Source organism: Electrophorus electricus, chromosome 6 (genome assembly GCF_013358815.1).
Source record: "Electrophorus electricus isolate fEleEle1 chromosome 6, fEleEle1.pri, whole genome shotgun sequence".
Lineage (NCBI taxonomy): Eukaryota > Metazoa > Chordata > Actinopteri > Gymnotiformes > Gymnotidae > Electrophorus > Electrophorus electricus.
The window spans coordinates 29532034-29557033 of record NC_049540.1 but is presented as its reverse complement, the minus strand read 5'-3'; the positions used below and the strand labels follow the sequence as shown (position 1 = coordinate 29557033).

The window sequence follows — 25000 nt, the reverse complement described above, 5'->3', positions numbered from 1 at the left end:
CAAGTGTCAAGAAACACACATCCCTTATTAGTATCTACACACAAGAACTACAAACAACCCCTCTCAGAAACTACACACATGAGCTATTTAACATGAACAACACACTCTGCTCAGTAACTACACACAGGAGCTACACACAGGAACGTCACACAGGAACTACACAGGAACTACACAGAGGAACTACACACAGGAACTATACACAGTCCCTCATAGTCACTACGCACAGGAACTATACAGAGCTTAACCCTATAAACCTAGCCTTTATCCTCTCTGGAAAGACACACAACTTCCTTGGGACATTACTAAAGAAATATTACATGTATTAGTATTATTAATATTATTATAAAGAAATATTACATGTATGTATTGCAAATATCTGCTTCTGCCAGTTATACTAATTGCTAGGTGGGGCCAGTTTAAATGATGTCAGACTGTTATAGTTACTTGAATTAGTTTACCACAGGAGGGTCAGATCTACTTATACATGAGCATTAAAATGTTAGTTGCTGGTCAGCACCTCCAAATAAATGTGATCTGTTGTAAAATGACCCCTGCTTCTTTCTCCACAGAGCTGAAGATACCAGACAACGCAAACGTCTTCTACGCCATGAACTCTACCGCAAACTACGACTTTGTCCTGAAGAAGCGCGGTTTCCCCCGGACGGGCCGCACCAAGCACGTGGCCAGCTCCACCCTGCCGCGTATGAAACAGAAGGGTCTGAAAATCGCCAAGGGCATCTTCTGAACCCACGCCCCTACCGCGTCCCACCCCGCCCCTATAGTCTCTCGCCCTGCCCCTGCAGGCTAGGTTCAAAGGTCATGCCTTAACAGAAGCCGCCACTGCCAAGCTGTGTGTGCTGAGAATTCGGCGCAGAAGTGTGTGTGGATGTGGACGGTTGTCACGTCAGACGCTCCCCAAACTCCAGTAGCTTCATCTCCTTCCTGAGGTCGCCTCCTCTGTTGCCTAAGGGAATCACTTCCTGTGCCGTGCCCGAGGTCACTTCCTTGTGCTGCGGCATCCTCACTGCTAGTTGATGTCCGGCACGGGGCGCGAGGAAGGGTGGGGTATCTTCCTCTCCCCTCCCTGAACTATGGCTCCTGCTGAACTAGCAAACTCAGGCTTAGTGGACTGCAGCCTGGAGACACCTGCATGCTTGAGTTTGTCTCTTCTGTTTTCTAACACCTGTGTGTGAAGGTTCTGGCGACCCTGGAGAGGTTTGCTGACGCAAACACTCGAACAGATCTGCTGACTGGCCTTTTAAAATGTGGAGCTCTTACTGATTGTATCAAAATGCCTCCAAATGACTCATCAATGACTTTGAGATTCTGTTCCCATTTCCATGTCTTCTGGATCAATGGGAGCATGTCCAGGGCATTACGACCACCAACCCCCCATTGCCTGTGATGTTCCAGAGCCTTTTCGAGTTGTGCTTATCTGTGTCTTTCCTCTAAGTGGTGCTAACTAACCATGCCAGTTGCAAGCCAGCCTTCCCATGTCAAAGTAGTCGCAAAGCTGGACGGATGAGGTTAGCCATGATGCTAACACGGCCCATTGAGCAGGTTACCGTAGCTGCCTCTAAAACTTGGTGACGGGTTTTGTGGTCATGTGAATGTCGTAGGGGAATTGAGTCTGCCAGTGGATCAAGTGTCACACGTCAGGGGTTGGACTGGTCTTACCCCAAAGCACAGGCCTCGCCGAAGAAGACAGAGCTCTGTGAAACCCGGGGGACGGGGCCACTATTGTGACGTCATCACATACCCATCACAGAAGGTTGTGGACCGCTTGTTTGGTTCGCAAGAAAAATTGTAAGGTCAGTCTAATTAGCTGAAGGTGAATCGCGAAACCCATTGTAGAGCTGAAGAGAGGATCAGACAAAAAGTAAAGATGGAGAGAGAGAGAAGGAAAGAAGCATGGATAACAACAGAGAAGAGAGAGAGAAGGCAGACAAACATAAATGTATTGTGAACTGTGACATTTTTGATGTTGCGTCTAGTCCGTGAGGGAGTGATGAATACAAAATCCTCTGTCATTAACGTCACCCTCTCTCTTCCTGAGACATTGTAAACACTCGCAAACACAGAATAAAGGAGCGAGAGGTGGAAACTGGAGAGAGAGAGAGAGAGAGAGAGAGAAAGAGCCTCCCTGTTCTTATTCCTGTTGTAAAGTGCAATAGATTGAAGTCCAGGGCATGATTTAGGCTGTGGGTAGGATTTGTGACCTAGTGGATCACTTGTGATGCATTACACGTCCTGTGTTGGACATCATGGACGTCATGTGTTTGTGCTCATTTAAGTGATGCTTGCAGCAGAACTCTGTACTCTCGCCAGGGGTGTGTTTAGCAAGCAAACTCCTCTATCTGTCCCTTAAATATGTAGAGTTTACAAAGCACTAGCATACTGCAAACGAGACGAGAAGGGAGGGAGGGAGAGAGAGAGGAGGACACATAAGGGTTTGTCATACCAAAGCAATTTCAGAAGCAACATACATTTGGAATCATATATTTCACTGACCATTCTGGATTGAAACATGTCAGTGTGCTTTGGAAAGCTCCGCTCTGGACCCAGTGCCTACTGAAGACGTTATAGCAGTGTTTGGGAGCAGGGCACGGCGGGTGTGTGTGGCATGGGGAGATCTGAACTCAGACTGGCTCTCGGCCCTCGTCTGTCTGTTGGGCTCATTTCCTGATAATAGTCACATGGGGAATTGGGATAACATGCAGGCCCTTGTACATATGACTGTGTGTGTTTGTGTGCATGTGTTCTTTGGGTGACGTTTGTGTTTGTGTGTGTAGGAGAGAATGTGGACTGGGTTGTGGTATGTTGGGGTTTTTACCTCTCCTGGGAATATAAAATAGAAAAGGGCCAAAGAACATTTTACAAGCATTTCACACTCATAAACACTGCCTGTTTAGATCCTGGACACTTTCACTCTTATGGATATCACTCAGCTTGTGACATTACTCCTTACTCAAAGAAAAAAGTACTTTCTAACAATTAACACACATTTTTTCTAGGTTCTTTTTAAAAGTTTTGTATGATAAGAAATGTCCATTGTACCTTTGGTTTTACAGTGAGTGTGAGTGAATACACTTACACACACACGTGTGTGTGTGTGTGTGTCTGTGTGTGTGTGTGTGCGTGTGTATGTGTGGGTGTGTGCGTGTGCTCACTATTTATTAATTTGTAAATACTTTTTGTAGCATTGTACATTTTGTTTTCTTTCCCTTGTAATTACAAATTAATATATATGTACATATGAATATATCTATGGGAACTTTATACCACTGTAACTGGGGGTTGTTCGCCTCCACATTTCCCAATGAGTTTTGATTTTCGGTTAGTCGTGTGTCTTTTTTGTACGATGGGTCAATTTTGATATTGCTCCTTCCCCCAAAATGCTATTTCTAGTGTTGGAGAAAAACCCACCTAATAAACATAGTGTGTAAAAACAAAATGTCATATGTCGGGAGTTTTTGCTTTGCAGTGAACCCCCTGACTGTCTTGACTGGAGCGCTTGAGACCAACTGTGTTTAGGCAACCGAGCCAATCCAAAACTATACAGCTGTATTACAAACACAAAATTATTAAATTATTATTAGCTTTATTAAATGAAAGTATGCAACAACTGCTGATCAGGTTGTAAACTACAGGCCGTGATTCACTCGTGGTTTTGGGGGACAAAATGTATTCAATCAATCATTCAATTTATGGCATCGTGTGGCAATAAAGAATAGTAATTAATCACATTTTATATATTAATTTTATTATAATAATGTGTCATAAATGTAGGCTATATATAAATGAATAAAGTAATGTGTTTTTAATTATGTGTGCATTTATTTAACGATTTTTTTCAATAATAATTTCAAATAAGCCTGAAAATTAAAACTCACTTTCTCTCTTCAAAAAAAGAAGTATTGCCACATGATGATATTGATTGATTCATGTTTGCCCAGAAAACTCTCCATGGTGCGCAGTACATGGGAGATACCCGGATGACGAACTACTCCAGCACGAGAGCAGTGCACTGCATCCCGTCATGCGACGGTGGTGCAACATCTTTCTAAAGTGGGCACAACTGGTCTGGTTCCTGTGTGTATGCAGTGTGCAGTATATATTGAGCTCAGCACGCAGTGTACAGTGTGGAGTGGGCTATACAGCTACCATGGTGCATCATGGCCAGTCGCACAGTAAAGCCTTTGCTGGGTTCAAATGAACTCAATTTCTCTGTGAATGCTATTTCTGATGGAATTTCTGCCAAATTCTGTCACACGATGCCGCCCAATAGTGTAGTGTTTTCCTCTACAGTTGAAACGCTGTATGATAAAGGGAAAAATGTACTAACACTGCCAGAACATTACACTTAGTCCAGAGGACTGTACTGGCGACTACAACATGCCACTATGCATTTCTTAGACTTTATTATACTTTATTATTATACATAATGAATCTACGTTTATCTACGTGTATACAGCACTTATTAGACTTTATTATTGTTGTGATCTACATTTATCTACGTCGTGACGTATCAGTCAAGCCAACCAATCAGAAGCAAGGTCCCTGAGTGGGCAGCCAGTCCCTGTGGTGAGAGGCCTCCGGCAGCTCCGGGTTCGCCTCTCTGTCCCTCCGGCATCTCCGGCAGCTCCGGGTTCGCCTCTCTGTCCCTCCGGCAGCTCCGGGTTCGCCTCTCTGTCCCTCCGGCGATAAACCGCTTCAGGTTCGCGTTTCTTTTCCTCTGCGCACTTCAAACTGCTTTGTTCTTGGTTGATCGGCTGGAGCAGGAACTTAGAAGGAGGCTCTCGAGCCGAACTGTTCTGGTAGCTTAGCTACGCTAAGATGCTAACGTGCTAACCTTTCATCGACTCGTGTTAAAACGCTAGCTGGGTAAAATCTAGTTTATATTAAATATAATTAGTTAGGTAGCAGTAGATTTCTAACACGTTTGCCGTTTTACTTGCAGGTTATTTGTTGGCTAGTGGGTGTGTATGGTGGGCTAAGCTAATGCTAACGCTAACGCTAACTAGCGCGCCAAGTATCCCAGGTTGACAAATCTCAAGCTTACTCCTTTTATCGTTTTCATGCGTGGCTACAAAGTCGCGATTAAGGTCTTTGTCCACTGTATTCTTTATTATTCACCTCTGGTTTCATTTCATTTATTCTTTACAATCACGTATTTTGAGACAATTCAGCAAATAAACATGTCGGTGTAATGAAGTTACGAATACAGTAGTGTCTCATTGGTGTGGTTCCCTTTCTTTCACAGAAATGGGTTTTATACTTTCTAAATCCATGGACCAGAATCTGAGGAAGCAGCAGGAATTTATGTTTCACAACTCACGACTCCAGGTACGAAGACCACAGAACAATACAGGATTCATAAGGATGTTAAAACATAGATATCTGAAGGAGAAAAGTGGAGTGTGTTAAAGTTTGTACTGGACAAATCTTCATGAGCATGCTTTATTACTCCAGAATGGTTAGGTATCAGTTACTGGCCAGTCAATTAAAGCAGTTTATAGTAAACAAACAAAGGTTTACTTTAAGGAGTAAAGAGACAATTTTCTGAAATATTAGGGAAAAAGACTATTGAATATATGAATCTGATTTTAGTCTTACCCTACTTTTTCGCAAACCATGTTGAGTTACAATCCAGGTCCATGAAATCCTTCACGTTTGAAAAAAACATACTGGTATCCCTGTAATGCATCCAAATGGCTCAGAATGAAAACAGACAAACTCTTTACTGAAAGTTTAGCCCACTCACTTCTGGGAACAGAGCTGCGCAAATAGGCACAGAGGGCTTGATGAATTAAACAAGTTAATTACTCATAAAAATGCTCTGGTACTACAGTTATTTGCATATGCAATAGTTTGTGTATCAGGTAAGATAATAGTATATGTCTTATATATACATATCAGTCTGCACACTGGTCCATATATTCTTGTAACTCATGTGTTTTATTTAAATACTTTAATTTTATTTGTACATTTGTCTTTTGCACCTAGTTAAAAAGACTTTAATCAGTTCATCCCACTTAAATCTCATTGACAGCTGAAGCATCTTGCTAATGTACAAAGGATAAAGATTACAAAATATAAAAGCAAGTTACAAGTCCTGTCTTTTAAACCTCAAATCAGCTTTTGTGGAAATTTCTAGAACATAAAAGCAAGCAATCTCTATACTATCTCCTGGATGTGTTTATGATATATTGATTTTGTTGTCAGCATATTGATACAATATAGTGAAGAAAATGATTGCAGTTCTATGCTGTATTGATGTGTTTACTCCACATTTGCCATGCAGAATGTGGAAACTCACCCCTGATCTGCCTTTCATATTATGATGTAGATGAAAGTTGGATTAAATCAGTAACTCCCAGTGTGGGGCCGTATTAAGGGGGGGGTCATTAACCCCCAGTGTGGGGCCGTATTAAAGGGGGGGTCAGTAACTCCCAGTGTGGGGCCGTATTTTATTCTACATTGTTTAACCTCACTGTCCTCACTGAGTGGCACCTGCTGATTAGTGAATTAGAATCAAAGGTGTGTATTTTCAAAGACTCTGAAAAACATTCCTTTTTAGGCATGACTGTGCATTCTGGAGTCTACAGTGCTAATGTGGTGGAGAAGAATGGCTAAAACATGGCAACAGAAGACTAGTGCACACCCCGCATGGGCGAAGGCATCTAAAAATAGTTTTGCTCCCCCACGCACACATTTACAAATTATGATGTCCGAAATCAACACATGGAAATCCATAAGCTTCCTGGGTCTGTGGTGCCTGGGGCATGCTTTCATGCACCGAGTCCATCTAATACGTGGCTCGTTCGAATATGTATTTCTGTCTGACTCTTTGCTCGGCAACGCTGGATGGCACGTCACGCTTTTGCATTTCCGTTGCCTTCCAGCAGCCGGGGCTGAGGTGTGAAGCGCTGGGATTATTGCGATCGTTACGGAGGGTCGCCGTTGCCGACCACCAAAGTGCTCCTTCTTCTTTTGCCTGATTGATCTTTGCCTGTGAGGCACTGAGCACCTGTGATCAGCTCACTTGCTCGCTGGAATTATCAGTGCAGCCTCCTCTGGCCTGACAGGCTTATTAGGTGCTGTGGGAATAACGTGTCTGCTTGGCCATCGCCCCTCCCACCTTGCACGCAGCGTGTGATGGATCACCGAGGTGGATCAGATTAAGTTTGTTCAGGCCTCGGTTTAAGGTCAGCTCTAGTGACTCAGTCCTCTCAGCTAATTTCCAGGGTTATGATTTTGTTTCTATTTTTTTCTATAATATTTCTCTGTGCTGTTTTTGTTTCTTTGTTTTTAGTTTTAAACAGCATGAGTTTTATTTTATGGATGTTTTTCCTCCACTGAGGATTTTTTTGGCCCAAAGTACACAAACCTATCTCTGTATTTTTATAAAATATCTTCTACTATATCTAAAAGAATTTTAGATCTTTGTCCTGACACAATAATTACTGAAATACATCATTACATTCTGACTCAATAATGACCGTACTGCAGCGTAGTTACGTCCTGACTCATTAACGACCATACGGCAGCGTAGTTACGTCCTGACTCATTAACGACTGCACTGCAGCGTAGTTGCGTCCTGACTCATTAACGACAGTACTGCAGCGTAGTTACGTCCTGACTCATTAACGACCATAATGCAGCGTAGTTACGTCCTGACTCATTAACGACCATAATGCAGCGTAGTTACGTCCTGACTCATTAACGACCGTACTGCAGCGTAGTTACGTCCTGACTCATTAACGACCGCACTGCAGCGTAGTTACGTCCTGACTCATTAACGACCGCACTGCAGCGTAGTTACGTCCTGACTCATTAACGACCGCACTGCAGCATAGTTACGTCCTGACTCATTAACGACCGTACTGCAGGGTAGTTACGTCCTGACTCATTAACGACCGTACTGCAGGGTAGTTACGTCCTGACTCATTAACGACCGTACTGCAGGGTAGTTACGTCCTGACTCATTAACGACCGTACTGCAGGGTAGTTACGTCCTGACTCATTAACGACCGTACTGCAGGGTAGTTACGTCCTGACTCATTAACGACCGTACTGCAGGGTAGTTACATCCGTACTCATTAACGACCGTACTGCAGGGTAGTTACGTCCTGACTCATTAACGACCGTACTGCAGGGTAGTTACGTCCTGACTCATTAACGACCGTAATGCAGCGTAGTTACATCCTGACTCATTAACGACCATACTGCAGCGTAGTTACGTCCTGACTCAATAATGACCGTACTGCAGCGTAGTTACGTGCTGACTCATTAACGACAGTACTGCAGCAATTTCTGAAGATCCCAGTCCAAATTTCTGCCAATTCATTGTGAATCCTTATGAACCACAGTAATTGAAACACTTCATCTGAAAAAAAACAAACAAAAAAACAACCTCGACATTTGATTCCCAAAACATCTGGACCAAAGTTTCAGTCACACGTAGGTCAAAAGGGACCTAAAATATAAATATAACGGCACAAATCCTGCTGTCGTTCTGGCGTAGGTGAGCTGCAGGCCACTGACAGGGAGCCGCTGTCTGGGCTCTTCTGTCTGTTAACTGATGCTTTGATTACTCTGTCATTAACATGTCCAATGCCAGTGTAACTCTGCTTCAGGTCCTGTCACCTGCTGTCAGCCGGCATGTAGGGCGTTCTCCATTAAGGTCCAGTGATTGGCTGCAAAGCTGTCATAATGTATTGTTCCCGGGAGTGAGACAGCAGTTGTCTGTCTGTCTGTCTGTCTGCTTTCTCCCTTTAGGACCTGTGGCACAAATTGCATTATTGTGCCATGGGAAATCTGAGAACACCAGCAAGATGTTGTCAAATGATCTGAATCAACATATGCATATTCTTAAGTGAACAATTAAAAGTAAGCCTTGGTAATAACAAGTGGAGGAACTGGAAAGAGATAGTGTGGCCCCAAAGCTGTCCCACCACACAACAGTCACCTGTCTGCCAGCTCAGGTACATCAACACCCACAGTTAGAAACATGAGACTACACTTGTGTGTTGGTCATCCTCCAAGTCCCTTCATTCAGAGAGAGATAGATAGAGAGAGAGAGAGAGATAGATAGAGAGAGAGAGAAAAGTTGCTCTGGATAAGACCGTCTGCTACATGTTGAAAATGTAAATGCTGTAGAATTGGATCTGGGTGAGTGGGAACTTTTGACATTTCTCCTGAAAGGTCACGACCTGACATTCGGCCCCTATGCACCATGTTCACCAAACCAGGCGAAAACAATGACACACTGCAGTCAATGTTTTGGCCTACATTGTTTACTGTCCGCTTTGTTAAACACTGAAACGTTAATATTTCACCACACAAAACAAGAAAGTACTAATGGCAGTAACTTTACTCAAAGGGCACATGGCACTGCAATAGCCATGTTTGAAATGAAAATCGGGTGCTTAGAAATGATACATCTGTGTTTACACACCACATTACTCTAGAACTACATGAATCAGATATTGTACTAGACACCAGGACTGGTCTCTTACAGGACTCTACAGGGTGTCTGCACCTGGAAGCCATTTACCAAGTCTTAGCATTGCTCATTCCCTCAGGGGTCAAAGTGCATGTCCACAGAGTTCGGCCTATAAAATACACTTGCGCAACTTGTAAGAAGCATTCTTATTTAATTACTTTAATTAGCCCATTAAGATGTTAAGAGAATTAATTGCTTTCAAAATGTACGGTACCTGTGTTTGGAATGAACAGATACTTGATTCAGTGGTTCAGAGTGCTCAGTGAAACCTTATTGTGAAACCTTAGCCTGTACTCTACTAATTTAACTACATTAGCAATGCATTAGTGCTCAGCGTCATTTCATGTGAAGATGTCCCCAATCTGGTCATTTCAGCGTATCTTATCCAAATGAATGTATTATTTCACGGAATTGCTTTTATATCTGTGACAGTGACGTGCACTGAAATGTGGAGCGTGTGTGAAAAGTGAATCATTGTATAGAGGTGCAACTTTGCACCCTACAATTTGTGGCACTTAGCACGTTTTAAGTGCTCGGTTCATTTCCGTTGACGTCATGCAGACGGAGCGTTCGGCCGACTTGTACACACACTCCAGGAAGTTGTCGCCGGCCTTTTGTTTTACTGGTCTGTCTAAACCTGTAACAAAGACATCCGCATGCAAACAGGAAATGGTAGAAACAAAGATTTTTTTGTTTGTCCAACCCTGTTCTGACCTTGAAATAAAAGCATGCTAATTTGTCCAGGTGTCCAAAGCTAACCTGGGCAGAATCGTGTGAAGTAGCTTTTCACAAAGACCCCAGCTGTGTTGGGTCCAGCTGCCCTGGGCTCCTACATTTCTACAGGGTCATAGTGTTTCCTTACCAGACTCCTCCCACATGGCTAATGGTCATATAATGGGAGAATAATTAGTTAGAATGAAGAATAATGAGAAGAGTAATGAGTAAATGGCACCTTGTACTGTTTCTACAGCTACATAGTTCTGATATTATAATAAACAAATCCCTTTTCTAGAGGGATGTTCTCATGATGTATATGTGATGTCATTCTGCTTTAATCCAGCAGTGGCCATTAGTGGTGTAATTTGGTTGTGTTCTCTGTCACATCTAATCCAGCCCCCCACCACCCCTCCTGGGTTTTTACACATGTGAACACACACACACAGAGTTTGTGTGTAGCTTTTTGTCCTGGTTGAGTTCTGGGATAGGAATGCATTAGAAAATAAGAAATGGAGTATAAAATGTGTATGTTAATGTTGAGTTAATGCAGATGTCATCACCGACCACTCACCCATGGAGGGTTGCTACTTCCAGTCATCATGTCTGTGTTCATCCAGTTGGAGCGTCAGATCCTCATGCAGAACCAGATGCGTGAGAGACAGATGGCGATGCAGGTAGCCTGGTCCAGAGAATTCGTCAAGTACTTCGGAGCATTCTTCTGTCTGGCCACTGTGGGTCTTACCGCTGGGTCAGTCTTACGCACACACACACACACACACACACACACACAGTGTTTTAGGACTATTTTAAGTAAAGCGTACTGAGCAGTAGGAGTGAATCAAACCCTACTATTCTCTCTCTCTCTCTCTCTCTCTCTCTCACACACACACACAGAGATGGACAGGAACTCAGTGAGCCTCTGTGGTTGTGGTGTACTGATGATACATTTGCATGCCACCTTAAAAAAGAAAAAACCAAAGCAGAGTTCTTTTGCTACGGCAAGGACGAGTACCTTTACTCTTGTTTCTTTTGCCTTTTTATATGTTTCTAAATCTTTTTCAAATATTAAATAAGAAATGTAAATTCAAAGGTGTAATATGTCACGTGACCCCACAGAAATTATGGCTAAAGGAAAGGACTCTGGAAAAAGATCTGAGGTGGCCAGACTGTAATGCGTCTATGACTCTGACGTGGTCAGACTGTAATGTTTCTATGACTCTCTGACGTGGTCAGACTGTAATGCGTCTATGACTCTCTGACGTGGTCAGACTGTAATGCGTCTATGACTCTGACGTGGTCAGACTGTAATGCGTCTATGACTCTGACGTGGTCAGACTGTAATGCGTCTATGACTCTGACGTGGTCAGACTGTAATGCGTCTATGACTCTGACGTGGTCAGACTGTAATGCGTCTATGACTCTCTGACGTGGTCAGACTGTAATGTTTCTATGACTCTCTGACGTGGTCAGACTGTAATGCGTCTATGACTCTGAGGTGGTCCCCACTACAGTACACCCCACTCAGTGTCGGCCTCATTACTGTCGGCTGTGTGCTACTGTGTGATGTGTGAAGGGCAGCGGTGTCTCAGTGGTGAAGCTACTTGACTTGTAATCAGAAGTTTGCTGGTTCAAGCCCCACAACTGCCAAGTTGTCACTGTTGGGACCCCGAGCAAGACCCTTAACCCAAGTTATACTCCAGTTTTAATTGTAAGTCGCTTTGGATAAAAGTGTCAGCTAAATGTCATCAATGTAAATGTGTGATGTGGGTGACCGTTGTTCTCCACAGGGCTGTGAAGCGGAGGAAACCTGCACTGTTCACACCCGTGGTCCCGCTCACCTTCATCCTGGCCTACCAGCTGGACGTGGCCTACGGAACCCTCGTCTACCGTGTGAGAGGTACAGTACCTGTTCCCAGCTGCTCCTATCCTCCTGCTGGTTCCCTTAGGGGAAATGTATCCATGGTAGTGGTCCTGTAACTCACCTGATAGCTCAGCTAGTGTAAGGTGCCAGTAACACTGTCATTCTGGGACTTTTTTAGTTTTTAGTTGAGGTGCTTTAAGATTATTGACATTCCTCACTGATTGATTACTAATTATACATTATATGTAGGTTGGAACTACCAAACCACCTAGTGTTGAGTGGTCTTTATTAATGAGTCTTTGAATTAATTTGAAATCTGTTTCACAGTTTGCTGCATTGCATATTTATCTTAAAACTGAGGTAGTCCTCTTAATAATTTTGTGATGTATAAACTCGTCAATTTAAGGGGGGGAACAACCTTAATGCACTCTGATTTAATTCAATCAGAACCTTTTAGAAATCAGAATGAGGTGCCAGTTTAGGTCTGGACTGGCTCACGTGGACCTGAAATACTCCGGTAATCATTCTTCTAGCTCTCTTGGACTAAAACACACAGAACAAATATAAAGATGATATCTTTGATAGGCTCCATGACAATCTTGTAATGTACAGAGTGATTAGGTGTATAGCGAGCCTTCCTAAGGGTCGCGGTGTGGGACACAGGAGTGTGAGTCCTCTTCCTTTTCTGTTGTCATCAGTTATTGCTGCTTGGTTTCAGTTGGCTGACCACACTGGTTCTGTGCTCACTGACCAAATAGCAAAGTGCGTTAAGTATGGATGTGATTTGGTTCTGTTCTTCTCTCTGTCTGTCCTAATCCAGCATTCTCCAACAGTTGTGATACTACCCAGCATCTTTATACACACACACACACACACACACACACACACACACACACACACACACACACACACACACACACACACACACAGAGCCTCTGTTCTTTCACCTCACCTCCAAAACCTGTGACTTCAGGAGACCGCTGATTCACTGACTCATCTTCCAAGATTGATAGTTTTTCATTAGCAGAGAGTGATGTGTTGTCCTGTAGACAACTACTTATATGGTCACTGTGTCAGGTGAATCCTTTTGACTCCTGGAACATCCTACACCATAACTCCACCCACTCCATAACACCATCATTTGGTTGCTGGGACACGGTTAGTGTAAACGAGGCACTCTTTGGCTATATGAAGCTAGAATTGATTAACTGTGAATTTGTGTCTGACATGGAGGGGTGTATAGGTCCCTCTAAAACAAACAACATTCCTTTATCCAGAATGGGGAAATATCCAAGTTGTTCTTATAATTCCCATTGAATTCCCCAAATCCCCCACACACTAACTTCAAGATCTGTAGCTAGGGGTAGATGTTCTCTTCCAAACCGTGTTGAAGGGTGATGTACTCAACTGCGGGATTTTGGGTAACTCGCTCTTTTAGTGATTGATTCCTCCCTGTTTGTGGTTGTGAGCGTAGATAAGCAGTGGTCTGTCTTCACAGGCGAAGCAGAGAGCATCATGGTGTCCGAGAGTGACCGTCTGGATTTGCCCCATGGAATGCCGACATTCGAGAGCATCGAGAAAGCCCGGAGAGCAAAATCCCACCTCCCGCCTCTCTCCGACGAATGAGGCCTCACCTTCCTTCTGTGGATCTGCCAACTGACTCAGTTTTCCGGGTCAGCATGAAGCCACTGTTAACGGATGTCCGTCTCGGGGTGGGAGGTTGTAACTCAAGGCAGCACGCCACAAACATGCACTAATGTCACAGTGAGAAACTGGACAGTTTCTGCCAGTCAACATTCTGTCTCCACCAGTTAAAATGAACTTTTCTCATCAAGAAAGTGGACATCAGTAGTCAGGAAAGATCTGTTTGTTGTCTACAGATGTGCAGACACCTCAAGAGCGTGTTATGACAGGACAGCAGACTCAAGGTCCTGCATTACATGGCACTTATGAGGCTGAGGTTTGGTTTAGTTTGTTTATATCACCATTAATGCCTTTTTTGCCAAAATCTCTTATTCTAGTGTGCTATGTTCATGTACTGACAAGCAGTAATGCATAAAACAGGAAAACTGTCATTCCTATTGCCACTGCATTTAAAATTTGTCTTGCACTGTGCCACTGGTAACAATAAAAAATCTCTTTGTAAAATTTCACCCAGAATTCTAAGGAATCTGAAGCTTGATATGTCATATAAAGTAACATTTTATTTCAGCCACTCTTAAGATTTGTCGGTCTGGAGTGACAAACCACACTTTTACTCAGTAAATACAAAATGTCATTTTAGACATTTATTACACATTTCTATACAACTTTGGTTCGCAAATGCACTGAAATCTATGAATAAACACTTTAGTAAGCTTATTTCAAACACCACAACAGTTAGTACTAATGAGTAAAGGTGTTTTCACATGAAATATCGTGCATTTCTAAAATTGGACCTCATTTTTCGCTTCATGGTCATATTTCTTTACACAGCGCTCTGGATCAAATGGTACCTCATTAGGAAGAGAGCCGAGATTGTTCTGAGCATTTTGATATGGGGATCGTGCTATAAGAACCTTGAAAGTGAATTTAACAAAATACGCAAAAATAAATGTTCTCGAATCTTATTCACCAAATGGAATTCCCTGATTATCCGATGAATAATGACCGTGTGGAACAAATGCGTTTTGTTTATGTAAACTAAATCGTGTTTTTTAAACTAACATTTCTTTTTTCTAACATTCGTTGTATGCAAAATGCTTCTCGCACTGTTAACCAAACTGCTTTTACTCTCGGGCTCCTTTCGTCTCTGCCGCGTCGTGTGTCTGATCTCCGTGATGATTTGGGCATAAATCGCACTAAGGTGGGTGGGTCCTGTTCGACTCTCACGTCCACGCAACTTGAGCACGTTTGTAAGAATGTATTTGTTGGGAAGAGCGGTGAGGCGATGGATGCTGTCGGATTTGGTGACGTCGGCTCATGGACGCTAGACTATAAAAGTCCCGCGCGAAGAACAGCGATTAGAACTCATCACAACGCGAACGGTTCGACCACGAGCGCCTGGTTCCGAACTGGACGCTTGGACGCGCGCTAGCTTAACATTGCTGCAAAGCGCATTAACCAGGGGCGCCGGTCTTTAAGCTGCCGTACTCCGTGAAGCTCGAGTGCTATACGTGCGTAAAACAATGCCAAGACTACTGTCGGTGATTTTAACTTGGGTTTCTATTGTGAGCGTATGTGCAAGCGCTGAGAGCGCGAGCAGAACCGCGCTACAGAGAGACTACGGCGTGAAACTCTGCGGCAGAGAGTTCATCAGAGCAGTCATCTTCACGTGCGGCGGCTCCCGGTGGAAGCGCTCTTTGGATTTGGATCTAGTCCACAGCGGGGAAACCGGTGAGTAGACGTTTCGTGTTAGTTTTGTAAATTTAAGGTTACTGTTACACTTCATATTTTTCCTGAATGCTCCTTTTATTATACAGAGGACCCTGACTAACCGTAACCAGGACTGTTGTGAAAGTCTCAGCGACCTTGTACTTACCGAAGACGAAATTTGTGCTTTTGAACAGATTTTCGAGTTTCAGTTTCAGCACCACGGATAGCTCCAGTTTGCTGGGCGATGTGTTAGTACAGGCTGCCGCAGCAGTTTGAGAATTTGACACACTCTGACATGGATTACACCTTGTATGTAATACACCTTGTTGGAATGAAAACTTGTGTAGTTTTTTTCACCCATCAAGTATTTGATCCAAGAAAGATTCATTTGTAATATTTTGGAGGTTAAGAGCCAACGTTACCATCATTAGACATTTCAGACATTACCCTGGCTGGGTAAAGTTTAAGATCGTATACATGAACCCCAATATGGGCTTATTAATTTTAAGTATTTGAAAGATGATTTTACTTCCCTATAGCATTTATTTTATAAACGATCACCCAGTGAGGGACGAGCCAGCCCCTCCTTACAGGTAGGTGCAGAATCACATCTGTACATGAATGAGATGATTATTGACTACATTCACCAATTTTCAGTTCTGTGGTGACACAGTGAAACTGTTTCTTGGAAAAGGCCATGCAGTGTATTCACCAAGTCTGTGGTTGTATAAATACTAATGTAAGAATCACCCAAATGCTGATATAGATTTTTAATAACAAAACCAGAAATGGAACCTGTATCAGTTCTCCTCCTTTGAGCGTGGGGATACCACTGTCTCTCTGTCTCCATGTCAGATCCACTGCGCTCCTACCCAAGCCTCTCAGACAGACGAGCCTTCCCTTTCTCTTCCTCTCTGGGAAAACTGCTCCAGGACGCTGGAGGGGTGCGGGACACGTCCGAGGAAGCTCCGAGGGGGAGGCAGCGCTGGGGTGCTCCACGCACGCTGCTCCCTCCTCGACCACAAGCGGGCGAGCGTGTCACGACTCCAGACCATAACCAGCCCAGTCCAGACAGAAGGAAGCGCAACTTTTCCCTAGGCTTGGCAGGGATGTGCTGCACCCAGGGCTGCACCAAAAACGACATTGGCCGGCTCTGCTGAGCACATGGGGGCGGGGTCCAGGGACGTTCTACACCTGCCAGACTGAAAGACTGCACCGATACTGCTGGGTGTCAAACATATGTTCCAAATAGTTCAATTTGTTTAAAATAAAATTGTGTTGTGAAGAAATAAACAAATACATAACTAATAAAAATGTTAGTATTAAAAATAGCAAGTACCCTGATGTAATGCTTGACTTGAATAATGGTTGAATAGTTTACACATCCTAATGCAGCTTACTTCACCAATGATGTTTACTGTTTTATTTATTCCCAGTCTCCCAGTGTCTTGAGGAAAACATTTCTGGCTCTTAGTCCTGCAGGGCAGGTGTCCCATAGTCTGACTGAGAGGGCTCACAATTATACCAGTACATACAAAAAAAAATAAACAAACTAATTTTCATGTAATTACATGCACACTAAAGACAATAACTTGCTTAGAATAACTCCAAAAAGAAGGGAAAATGAATTCCCCCATTCCAATCAGAGGTAACCACTTTTCCTTTATTCTGTTTATTGTTCGTTTTTTAAAAACAAATGATTAACAAATACTTAAAAAAATGGAAATACTTAAAAGACTAAAGATTAAACTTTCCATGCCCACTCCTGCTGTACAACACACAAATCACACACAACAGAATTCATTCTCATTTTTATATATATATATATATATATATATATATATATATATATATATATATATATATATATACACACACACACACACACACACACACACACACACACACACACACACACACACACACACAATTACTTCAGTGTAATGTATATACTTTTGTATATCCATACAAAAAGAAAATACAGTTCATCATAAAAAATGCCATTTCAAGTTAGACGATCAAAAAAACAAAAACCTGACCTCTCCAAGTTCCAGCAATCTTCACAACAACACATAGCATTGCAAATGGCTGTGATTCTTGACTCTGCTTTCATGCCTGTGATGACCATTTCCTGTACCTCCTTATGGGGGGGTCCATGATAATTTCCTGATTTTGAAGTCCAACCCGGACGTCTGTAGACAGTGAGGCGCTGAGACAAAGCCCCCAGGCTTGATGAAGACTTGTCAGTGCAGTTCAGCCCCACAAACCAACATCTCCCAATGCCTGAATGACACGGTAGCTTCAGAGTGTTCCTGGAGCTTCTCAGGAGTCTACGTGAGCCACAAAAGACTCCACGTGAGCCACAACATGCTCTGGGTGCATTTTAATGCCGTTGGCTTACGCGTACAAATGTTTTGATAGAATCTTCACAAACTCCACATATGAAATCCTTAGGACACCATGAAGTCATACAAATGAGAAAAACTAGAGAAAAATTGAGTAGTGTGAATGCTGATCCTTGTGGAGAGATCTGCTAGAGGCAAGGAACGTCGCTCCCACCAGCACCAGGTTTATGGCAGTTGTGTCAGTCTCAGCACAGTGAAGGAACATGTTTGAGTAAATCACCTCCCAGGGCCCCACTCTTTATCTACTGTTTGCACCAGCTCACAGCTTTTGCAACGTTGATATTGCAAATGATTGCAAAATGTAAACAAGCCTGCTAATAAACCTCCAGATTTATAAACCTCTAGATTGTCTGAGAGCTTTGATCATACTGACCAACTGCCATGATCCTGATGGAAATTCTAATGAACCAGTGTGTTACAGCAAATGGCAGATCAATGACAGATCAATGACAGGCCTGTGATACACCAAGGGCTCACAAGTGTGCTTTGACTGTATTGCAAGGCATATCACGACAACATATGACAATATAATCACAATATTATGAAGTCCTATTTCACACTATGCACGCGCATACACACTCCACTGCTGAGTAATGCTTCATTGCTCACTCTCACTCTTGCAGTCAAGAATTCCAGAAGGATAAAGTTCCTTTAGCACAAACTTCAGCGAGCACAAACAATTTAACAGCAAAATGCCATTTTACGCGTCACCATTACAATTACAAATGTAATTACAAAAAACCCTGAAAGTCCCACTCAGTATCCAACTGCTGCACACTGGGTTAGAAAATACCCAAATTTCCACAATACTGAACAGCACAGTGTGTGAGTGTGTATGTGCATGCGCGTATGTGTGTGTGTGAGCTGCTGTTGAGAGCAGGACACACTTGTCACTCTGCTGCTATTCACTGCTAGCATTCTGCCACAGGGGCCCAGGAGGCTGCAGGAACTGCACCCTCTGGTGGGCACTGGAGGGAGTGCCTCTCTCTGTCTCTCAGCTCTCCGTGTTGTCCCGTATGGAGTCGACAGTGCAGCCCAGAGACCTGAAGGAAGGCCGCAGGCTGGGCTCAGCCGCCCAGCTGTCCTTCATCAGAGAGTAGACCTGCCAGGACGCACAGACACACACCTCTACCTAAACACACAGCTCTTCCTGAAACAAACAACTCACAATTCACTCTGACATTCAGTTTCCTTTCAATAAATACTGTCTGTGTGTGTGTGTGTGTGTGTGTGTGTGTGTGTGTGTGTGTGTGTGTGTGTGTGTGTGTGTGTGTGTGTGTGTGTGTGTGCGCTACCTCAGCAGGGCAGCCCACTGGACTAGGCAGTCTGTAGTTGTGTTTGAGCAGGTCGATCAGGTGATACACGATCATCTGTCCTTGCTTATCAATGCCCATCTTCTCCATAAATACCTGAGACACAACACACACAGACTCCCTTTATCAATACACTCACACACACACACACAGACTCCCTTTATCAATACACTCACACACACACACACACACAGACTCCCTTTATCAATACACACACACACACACACACACACACACACACACACAGACTCCCTTTATCAATACTCACACACACACACAGACTCCCTTTATCAATACACTCACACACACACAGACTCCCTTTATCAATACACTCACACACACACAGACTCCCTTTATCAACACACACACACTCCCTTTATCAACACAAACTCACTTCAGGTATCTAATATTTCCTGGGTCCACTCGAGGTAAATGTGGACAGGGAGGGAGAGTAGGAGAGAGGGGGAGAAACAGGTTGAGTGTCAGAGGGACTCACAGTGGGAGGGCTGCAGTTCTTGTCACTGTAGGTGAAGAGTTCATACAGCACGACTCCAAAACTCCACACATCTGATGCCACTGAGAACTTACTCTCTGTCAAAGACTCAGGGGCATACCTTCATCACAACACACACACACGTTAACCACCTTCATCACAACACACATATCACAAGTACACATCAACCTGAGCACCACCAACACAACACACACACAAAATATCAGGCTGCCCTGATATTCTCGAATAGCCAATGTTTGTGTACAGATTTACTTCTGTTATTACTGTTATTATCTATTAGCACCGTTTAGTTTAGATGATAAGAACAGACAGCAGACTGTGTGCTGAAAAAACAAACACTGAATGAAGAGTAAATGTTGAAGAGGGGGTCGGCTGGTCAGGACTAACCACACAGCGACAGGACTAACCACAGAAAGACAGAACTAACCACAGAAAGCTAGGACTAACCACACAACAACAGGACTAACACAGAAAGACAGGACTAACCACAGAAAGCTAGGACTAACCACACAACAACAGGGCTAACCACAGAAAGCTAGGACTAACCACACAACAACAGGACTAACACAGAAAGCTAGGACTAACCACACAACAACAGGACTAACCACAGAAAGACAGAACTAACCACAGAAAGCTAGGACTAACCACACAACAACAGGGCTAACCACAGAAAGACAGGACTAACCACAGAAAGCTAGGACTAACCACACAACAACAGGACTAACCACAGAAAGCTAGGACTAACCACACAACAGGACTAACCACAGAAAGCTAGGACTAACCACACAACAACAGGACTAACCACAGAAGGACAGAACTAACCACACAGCGACAGGACTAAACCACAGAAGGACATGCTTATATTTGTCACTAGTATTTCTTGTCATTTCCTGCTGTACCATTGTTTTCTTTTTCAATTGCTGGTACAACAAAGTTGACTGACATGGCGAGCCACCAACCACAACTTAGAAATGGCAAGTCCCACCTTCCTCAGCTCAGTCTAACATTCTGTCAGTTTATATATTTTACAGGTGTGAGGTATGAAACATTATCATCCAGAGAGCATCTGAGATTCTACACCGTACTGCACTCTAGCGTTACTGTCCCCAGGAAGATTGGACACTATTACTCTGGAGCCTTGATTTATATTAATATATCTGGTTATCTCATAATTGTATTTCTTCCTGTATAGAAATGTGAGTGGTTGAGTAATTAGTGGAGGTGAGTGTAGTACTCATTGCTCACCAGAAGATGGGGCTCTCTCCTGGCTCTCTAACAGTGTAGTAGTCTTTATCCTGTGGTAGGACCTTCGTCAGACCAAAGTCCCCGATCTTCACACGTGACTCACTCTCCACTAGGATATTACGCGTGGCCAGGTCTCTGTGGATGTAGCGCTTGGATGCAAGATAGTCCATGCCCTGTCTCACACATGCGCGCGCACACACACACACACACACACACACACACACACACACACACGTCCTCAGCTGAAGCACAGAAGAGCCAGGATAAGGGTATAAAACATCAGTCTTTAACGGCAAAAAATGTATTTGTCCGCAAAACATTTCACTCACATACATCAACATTGACATTGTCTGCCTGTACAGGACACAGCAAACATACAAGCACAAACATACAGGCACAAACAAAATCTGACACCTAAGAAGCATTAAAAAACTGTGTGTGCTTAGCTCTCTGTGGGGACCAAATGTCCCCATTAGGAAATAAAATCACAAAAACACTGCAGGGACATTTGGCTAGACGGGACAAACACAAACGCAAAAACTAAAGGACCAAAGCAGTTTCCTTTTAGTCAGTGAGGCTAATGTAACTCAGTAATGTAATTCATGGTCTTCTCTCAGCCCAAACAGAGTCCATCAGCCAAGACTTCTCTGAGGTTTCCTTTAGTAATTTTGCACAGGCACTAGATGTGAATTTAGCTAGAAACATTTCCCTAAACACATGCCCAAATCTTCATACACTCACATTTCAAACTCACTCAAACCATTTCACTGCGAGTTATACTGTGTATGACTATGTATGTGACAAATAAACCAAACTTGAAACATTTCTTTTCACATGACAATGAACAAAAGTACACAAGGTTCCTGTATTCTGTCATCTTGGATGACCAATATCGCTTTCTTCAGTAGTGAAAGTTGTGCCAGACAGAGGAACACTGCTTAGATGGTACCACAGTTTGGCTGTGACATTACATGTGTCCATGTGGACTGTCTGTATGTCACACACTGCTTAAAGCAAGAGAAGGACGATTTGGGCTGTGTGTTTTTGAACCTACAGGCTACAACAGCCCCAGAGCACCAGGGCAAATAGGAAACAGGTATATGGGGTGTGTGTGTGTGTGTGTGTGTGTGTGTGTCTGTGGGGTGTGTGTATGTGTGTGTGTGTGTGTGTCTGTGGGGTGTGTGTGTGTGTGTGTGTCTGTGGGGTGTGTGTGTGTGTGTGTGTGTCTGTGGGGTGTGTGTGTGTGTGTGTGTGTCTGTGGGGTGTGTGTATGTGTGTGTGTGTGTGTGTCTGTGGGGTGTGTGTGTGTGTGTCTGTCTGTGGGGTGTGTGTGTCTGTCTGTGGGGTGTGTGTGTGTGTGTGTGTGTGTGTGTGTGTGTGTCTGTCTGTGGGGTGTGTGTGTGTGTGTGTCTGTCTGTGGGGTGTGTGTGTGTGTGTGTCTGTCTGTGGGGTGTGTGTGTGTGTGTGTCTGTCTGTGGGGTGTGTGTGTGTGTGTGTCTGTCTGTGGGGTGTGTGTGTGTGTGTGTGTCTGTCTGTGGGGTGTGTGTGTGTGTGTGTGTGTGTGTGTGTGTGTGTGTGTGTCTGTGTGTCTGTCTGTGGGGTGTGTGTGTGTGTGTGTGTGTGTGTGTGTGTCTGTCTGTGGGGTGTGTGTGTGTCTGTCTGTGGGGTGTGTGTGTGTGTGTGTGTCTGTCTGTCTGTGGGGTGTGTGTGTGTGTGTGTGTCTGTCTGTCTGTGGGGTGTGTGTGTGTGTGTGTGTGTCTGTCTGTCTGTGGGGTGTGTGTGTGTGTGTGTGTGTCTGTCTGTCTGTCTGTGGGGTGGGTGTGTGTGTGGGTGTGTCTGTCTGTCTGTGGGGTGGGTGTGTGTGTGTGTGTGTGTGTGTGTTACTTTGCAGATCTGTGATGCATAGAGTAGCAGTTTCTTGTGGTCGAAGCGCTCCCTGTTCTTGGCGAGGTACTCTCTCAGACTGCCGAATGGCAGGAACTCCATTACCAGCCTCAGGTTCCGACGGCCTGCCCATGGGCCGGAGGGACGGGGCAGAGGGGCAGGGTGGAGAGGTGGGGTGGTGGAACAGGGCAGAGGGGCAGGGTGGAGGTACAGGGCAGAGGGGCAGGGCGGAGGGGCAGGGTGGAGGTACAGGGCAGAGGGGCAGGGTGGAGAGGTGGGGTGGTGGAACAGGGCGGAGGGGCAGGGTGGAGGTACAGGGCAGAGGGGCAGGGTGGAGAGGTGGGGTGGTGGAACAGGGCAGAGGGGAAAGCAAAGAAGAAGAGAAAGAACAGCATCCATCAATCCATGAGTGAGTGGGTTTGGTCTTTCCCACACATGCTGCTGAGAGGCGGTGCTGGGGTCTCACCCGCGGTGTAACACACTCCCTTGTACTTGACGATGTTGTCGTGCTGCAGTGAGCGCAGGATCTCGATCTCGCGTTCGAAGTCGCGCATGTGCTCGGCCGTGCTGTGCTGCAGCTTCTTAACAGCCACCACCTCCCCCGTGTTGTCCTGCAGAGGGTCGTAGCGACACTTCTCCACGCTGCCAAAATTCCCCTGCAGACACAGAGAGGGCAGTGACAGACGAAGGGGGCGGGGATATAGGAAGTAGGCGGGGAGAGGGATTGTGGCATGTAGTGAAGTCAGTAGCAGATAAAGCTACAGGGCTTTGTAATAGAGGAGCCAGAGATGGAGGTTGAGGTGGAGATGGTTGTAATGGAGGTGCAGGTGGACATGGATATAGTAGAGGTGGATATAGTGGAGGTGGAGCTGGGGTTCCATACCTTCCCCAGCTGCTGGAGGAAGATCAGGTGTCTGGCCTCAAACTGAGCAGGTTCCTGACTGTCCAACGACCCGACAAAACCAAACCCACGACTCCGTACCGGACCTATGTCATTCTCTACCAACAACTCATAGTCTTAGAGAGAGAGAGAAGGTGAGAGAGAGCCCATTACATGCTGCTGGATGCTCTGCCTACAGGTCATCTGGGGTGTGTGTGTGTGTGTGTGTGTGTGTGTGTGTGTGTGTGTGTGTGTGTGTGTGTGTGTGTGTGTGTGTGAATACCAGGGGTGAATAGGCTGTTGAGGTCTCGTATGACAGCCCTGAAGGAGGGCCGCTGTGAAGGCTCGTAGTCCATGCAGCTGTTGATCAGGTGCGCTAGCTCCGCCCACTTAGGGGATGGAAGCTGGTGCCTGTCCTCATAGAACAGCAGTTTCTACAGGACAGAACACACAGGCACACACACACACACGCACACAGGCACACACACAGATCATCTGAGTCTGAGTCATCGGAGCTGAGTAGTTTCTCTCCTCCGAGGGTGGTGTGTGTGTGTGTGTGTGTGTGTGTGTGTGTGTGTGTGTGTGTGTGTGTGTGTGTGTGTATATGTGTGGTGTGCTCCACCTTGGAGGAGTCGTAGGAGCTGAGCGGTTTCTCTCCACACGTGTATATCTCCCAGAGGGTGGTGCCGAACGCCCACTTGTCAGTGGCCAGGCTGAGACTGTGGCAGTTCTCCACACACTCCGGGGACAACCAGGGAATGCGCTCAATCAGGACTAAAGGACAGAGACCACGCCCACAATTACACCACAGCTACACCCACAGTTACGCCCACCACACCAGAGCATATGTGAAAGCATTTTAGAATAAACACCATCTCCTTGGAGATGGGGTGAGAAGCTCGGTCTCACACTCTCTCTGGGTTGTACACTGATGGTAATGCCTGGGTCACTGAGTTTGATGAAGGGTGGTGTGTGTGTGTGTGTGTGTGTGTGTGTGTATGTGTGTGCGTATCTCACTCTCTGGGTTGTACACTGATGGTAATGCCTGGGTCACTGAGTTTGATGAAGGGTGGTGTGTGTGTGTGTGTGTGTGTGTGTGTGTGTGTGTGTGTGTGTGTGTGTGTGTGTGTGTGTGTGTGTGTGTGTGTGTGTATCTCACTCTCTGGGTTGTACACTGATGGTAATGCCTGGGTCACTGAGTTTGATGAAGGGCGGTGTGTGTATATATGTGTGTGTGTGTGTGTGTGTGTGTGTCTCACACTCTCTCTGGGTTGTACACTGATGGTAATGCCTGGGTCACTGAGTTTGATGAAGGGTGG

The 25000-nt window shown here is 44.7% G+C and overlaps 4 protein-coding genes across 7 annotated transcripts in view; 3 read left to right on the top strand and 1 right to left on the bottom strand.

The window, feature by feature from the left end:
* The window catches only part of LOC113584565 (ral guanine nucleotide dissociation stimulator), a 58980-nt gene extending 55833 nt beyond the window's left edge, over nt 1–3147 (top strand). For all 3 annotated transcript variants that reach the window (XM_035526909.1, XM_035526908.1, XM_035526910.1), the window contains exon 17: nt 570–3147. In XM_035526909.1, the coding sequence (XP_035382802.1) occupies nt 570–745 (176 nt within the window). In that variant the 3' untranslated portion in view covers nt 746–3147. The remainder of the gene's footprint in view (nt 1–569) is intronic.
* A 1441-nt stretch (nt 3148–4588) lies between these two features.
* On the top strand, nt 4589–14239 carry plgrkt (plasminogen receptor, C-terminal lysine transmembrane protein). Its single transcript, XM_027021575.2, has 5 exons — nt 4589–4717; nt 5264–5346; nt 10843–10973; nt 12013–12122; nt 13585–14239. The coding sequence occupies exons 2-5, from the start codon at nt 5266–5268 to the stop codon at nt 13710–13712; spliced, it is 450 nt and encodes a 149-aa protein (XP_026877376.2). The 5' UTR covers nt 4589–4717; nt 5264–5265; the 3' UTR covers nt 13713–14239.
* A 795-nt stretch (nt 14240–15034) lies between these two features.
* Nucleotides 15035–17239, top strand: rln1 (relaxin 1). The gene is made up of 2 exons (XM_027021576.2): nt 15035–15461; nt 16296–17239. Exons 1-2 carry the CDS (start codon nt 15254–15256, stop codon nt 16598–16600), a joined length of 513 nt encoding a protein of 170 aa, XP_026877377.2. The 5' UTR covers nt 15035–15253; the 3' UTR covers nt 16601–17239.
* A 1458-nt stretch (nt 17240–18697) lies between these two features.
* Nucleotides 18698–25000, bottom strand: part of jak2a (Janus kinase 2a) — a 33060-nt gene continuing 26757 nt past the window's right edge. For both annotated transcript variants that reach the window (XM_035527024.1, XM_035527025.1), the window contains exons 16-24: nt 24304–24455; nt 23965–24115; nt 23685–23818; nt 23268–23457; nt 22802–22926; nt 20918–21090; nt 19655–19772; nt 19141–19254; nt 18698–18947 (exon numbers count right to left, since the gene is read on the bottom strand). In XM_035527024.1, the coding sequence (XP_035382917.1) occupies nt 18840–18947; nt 19141–19254; nt 19655–19772; nt 20918–21090; nt 22802–22926; nt 23268–23457; nt 23685–23818; nt 23965–24115; nt 24304–24455 (1265 nt within the window). In that variant the 3' untranslated portion in view covers nt 18698–18839. The remainder of the gene's footprint in view (nt 18948–19140; nt 19255–19654; nt 19773–20917; nt 21091–22801; nt 22927–23267; nt 23458–23684; nt 23819–23964; nt 24116–24303; nt 24456–25000) is intronic.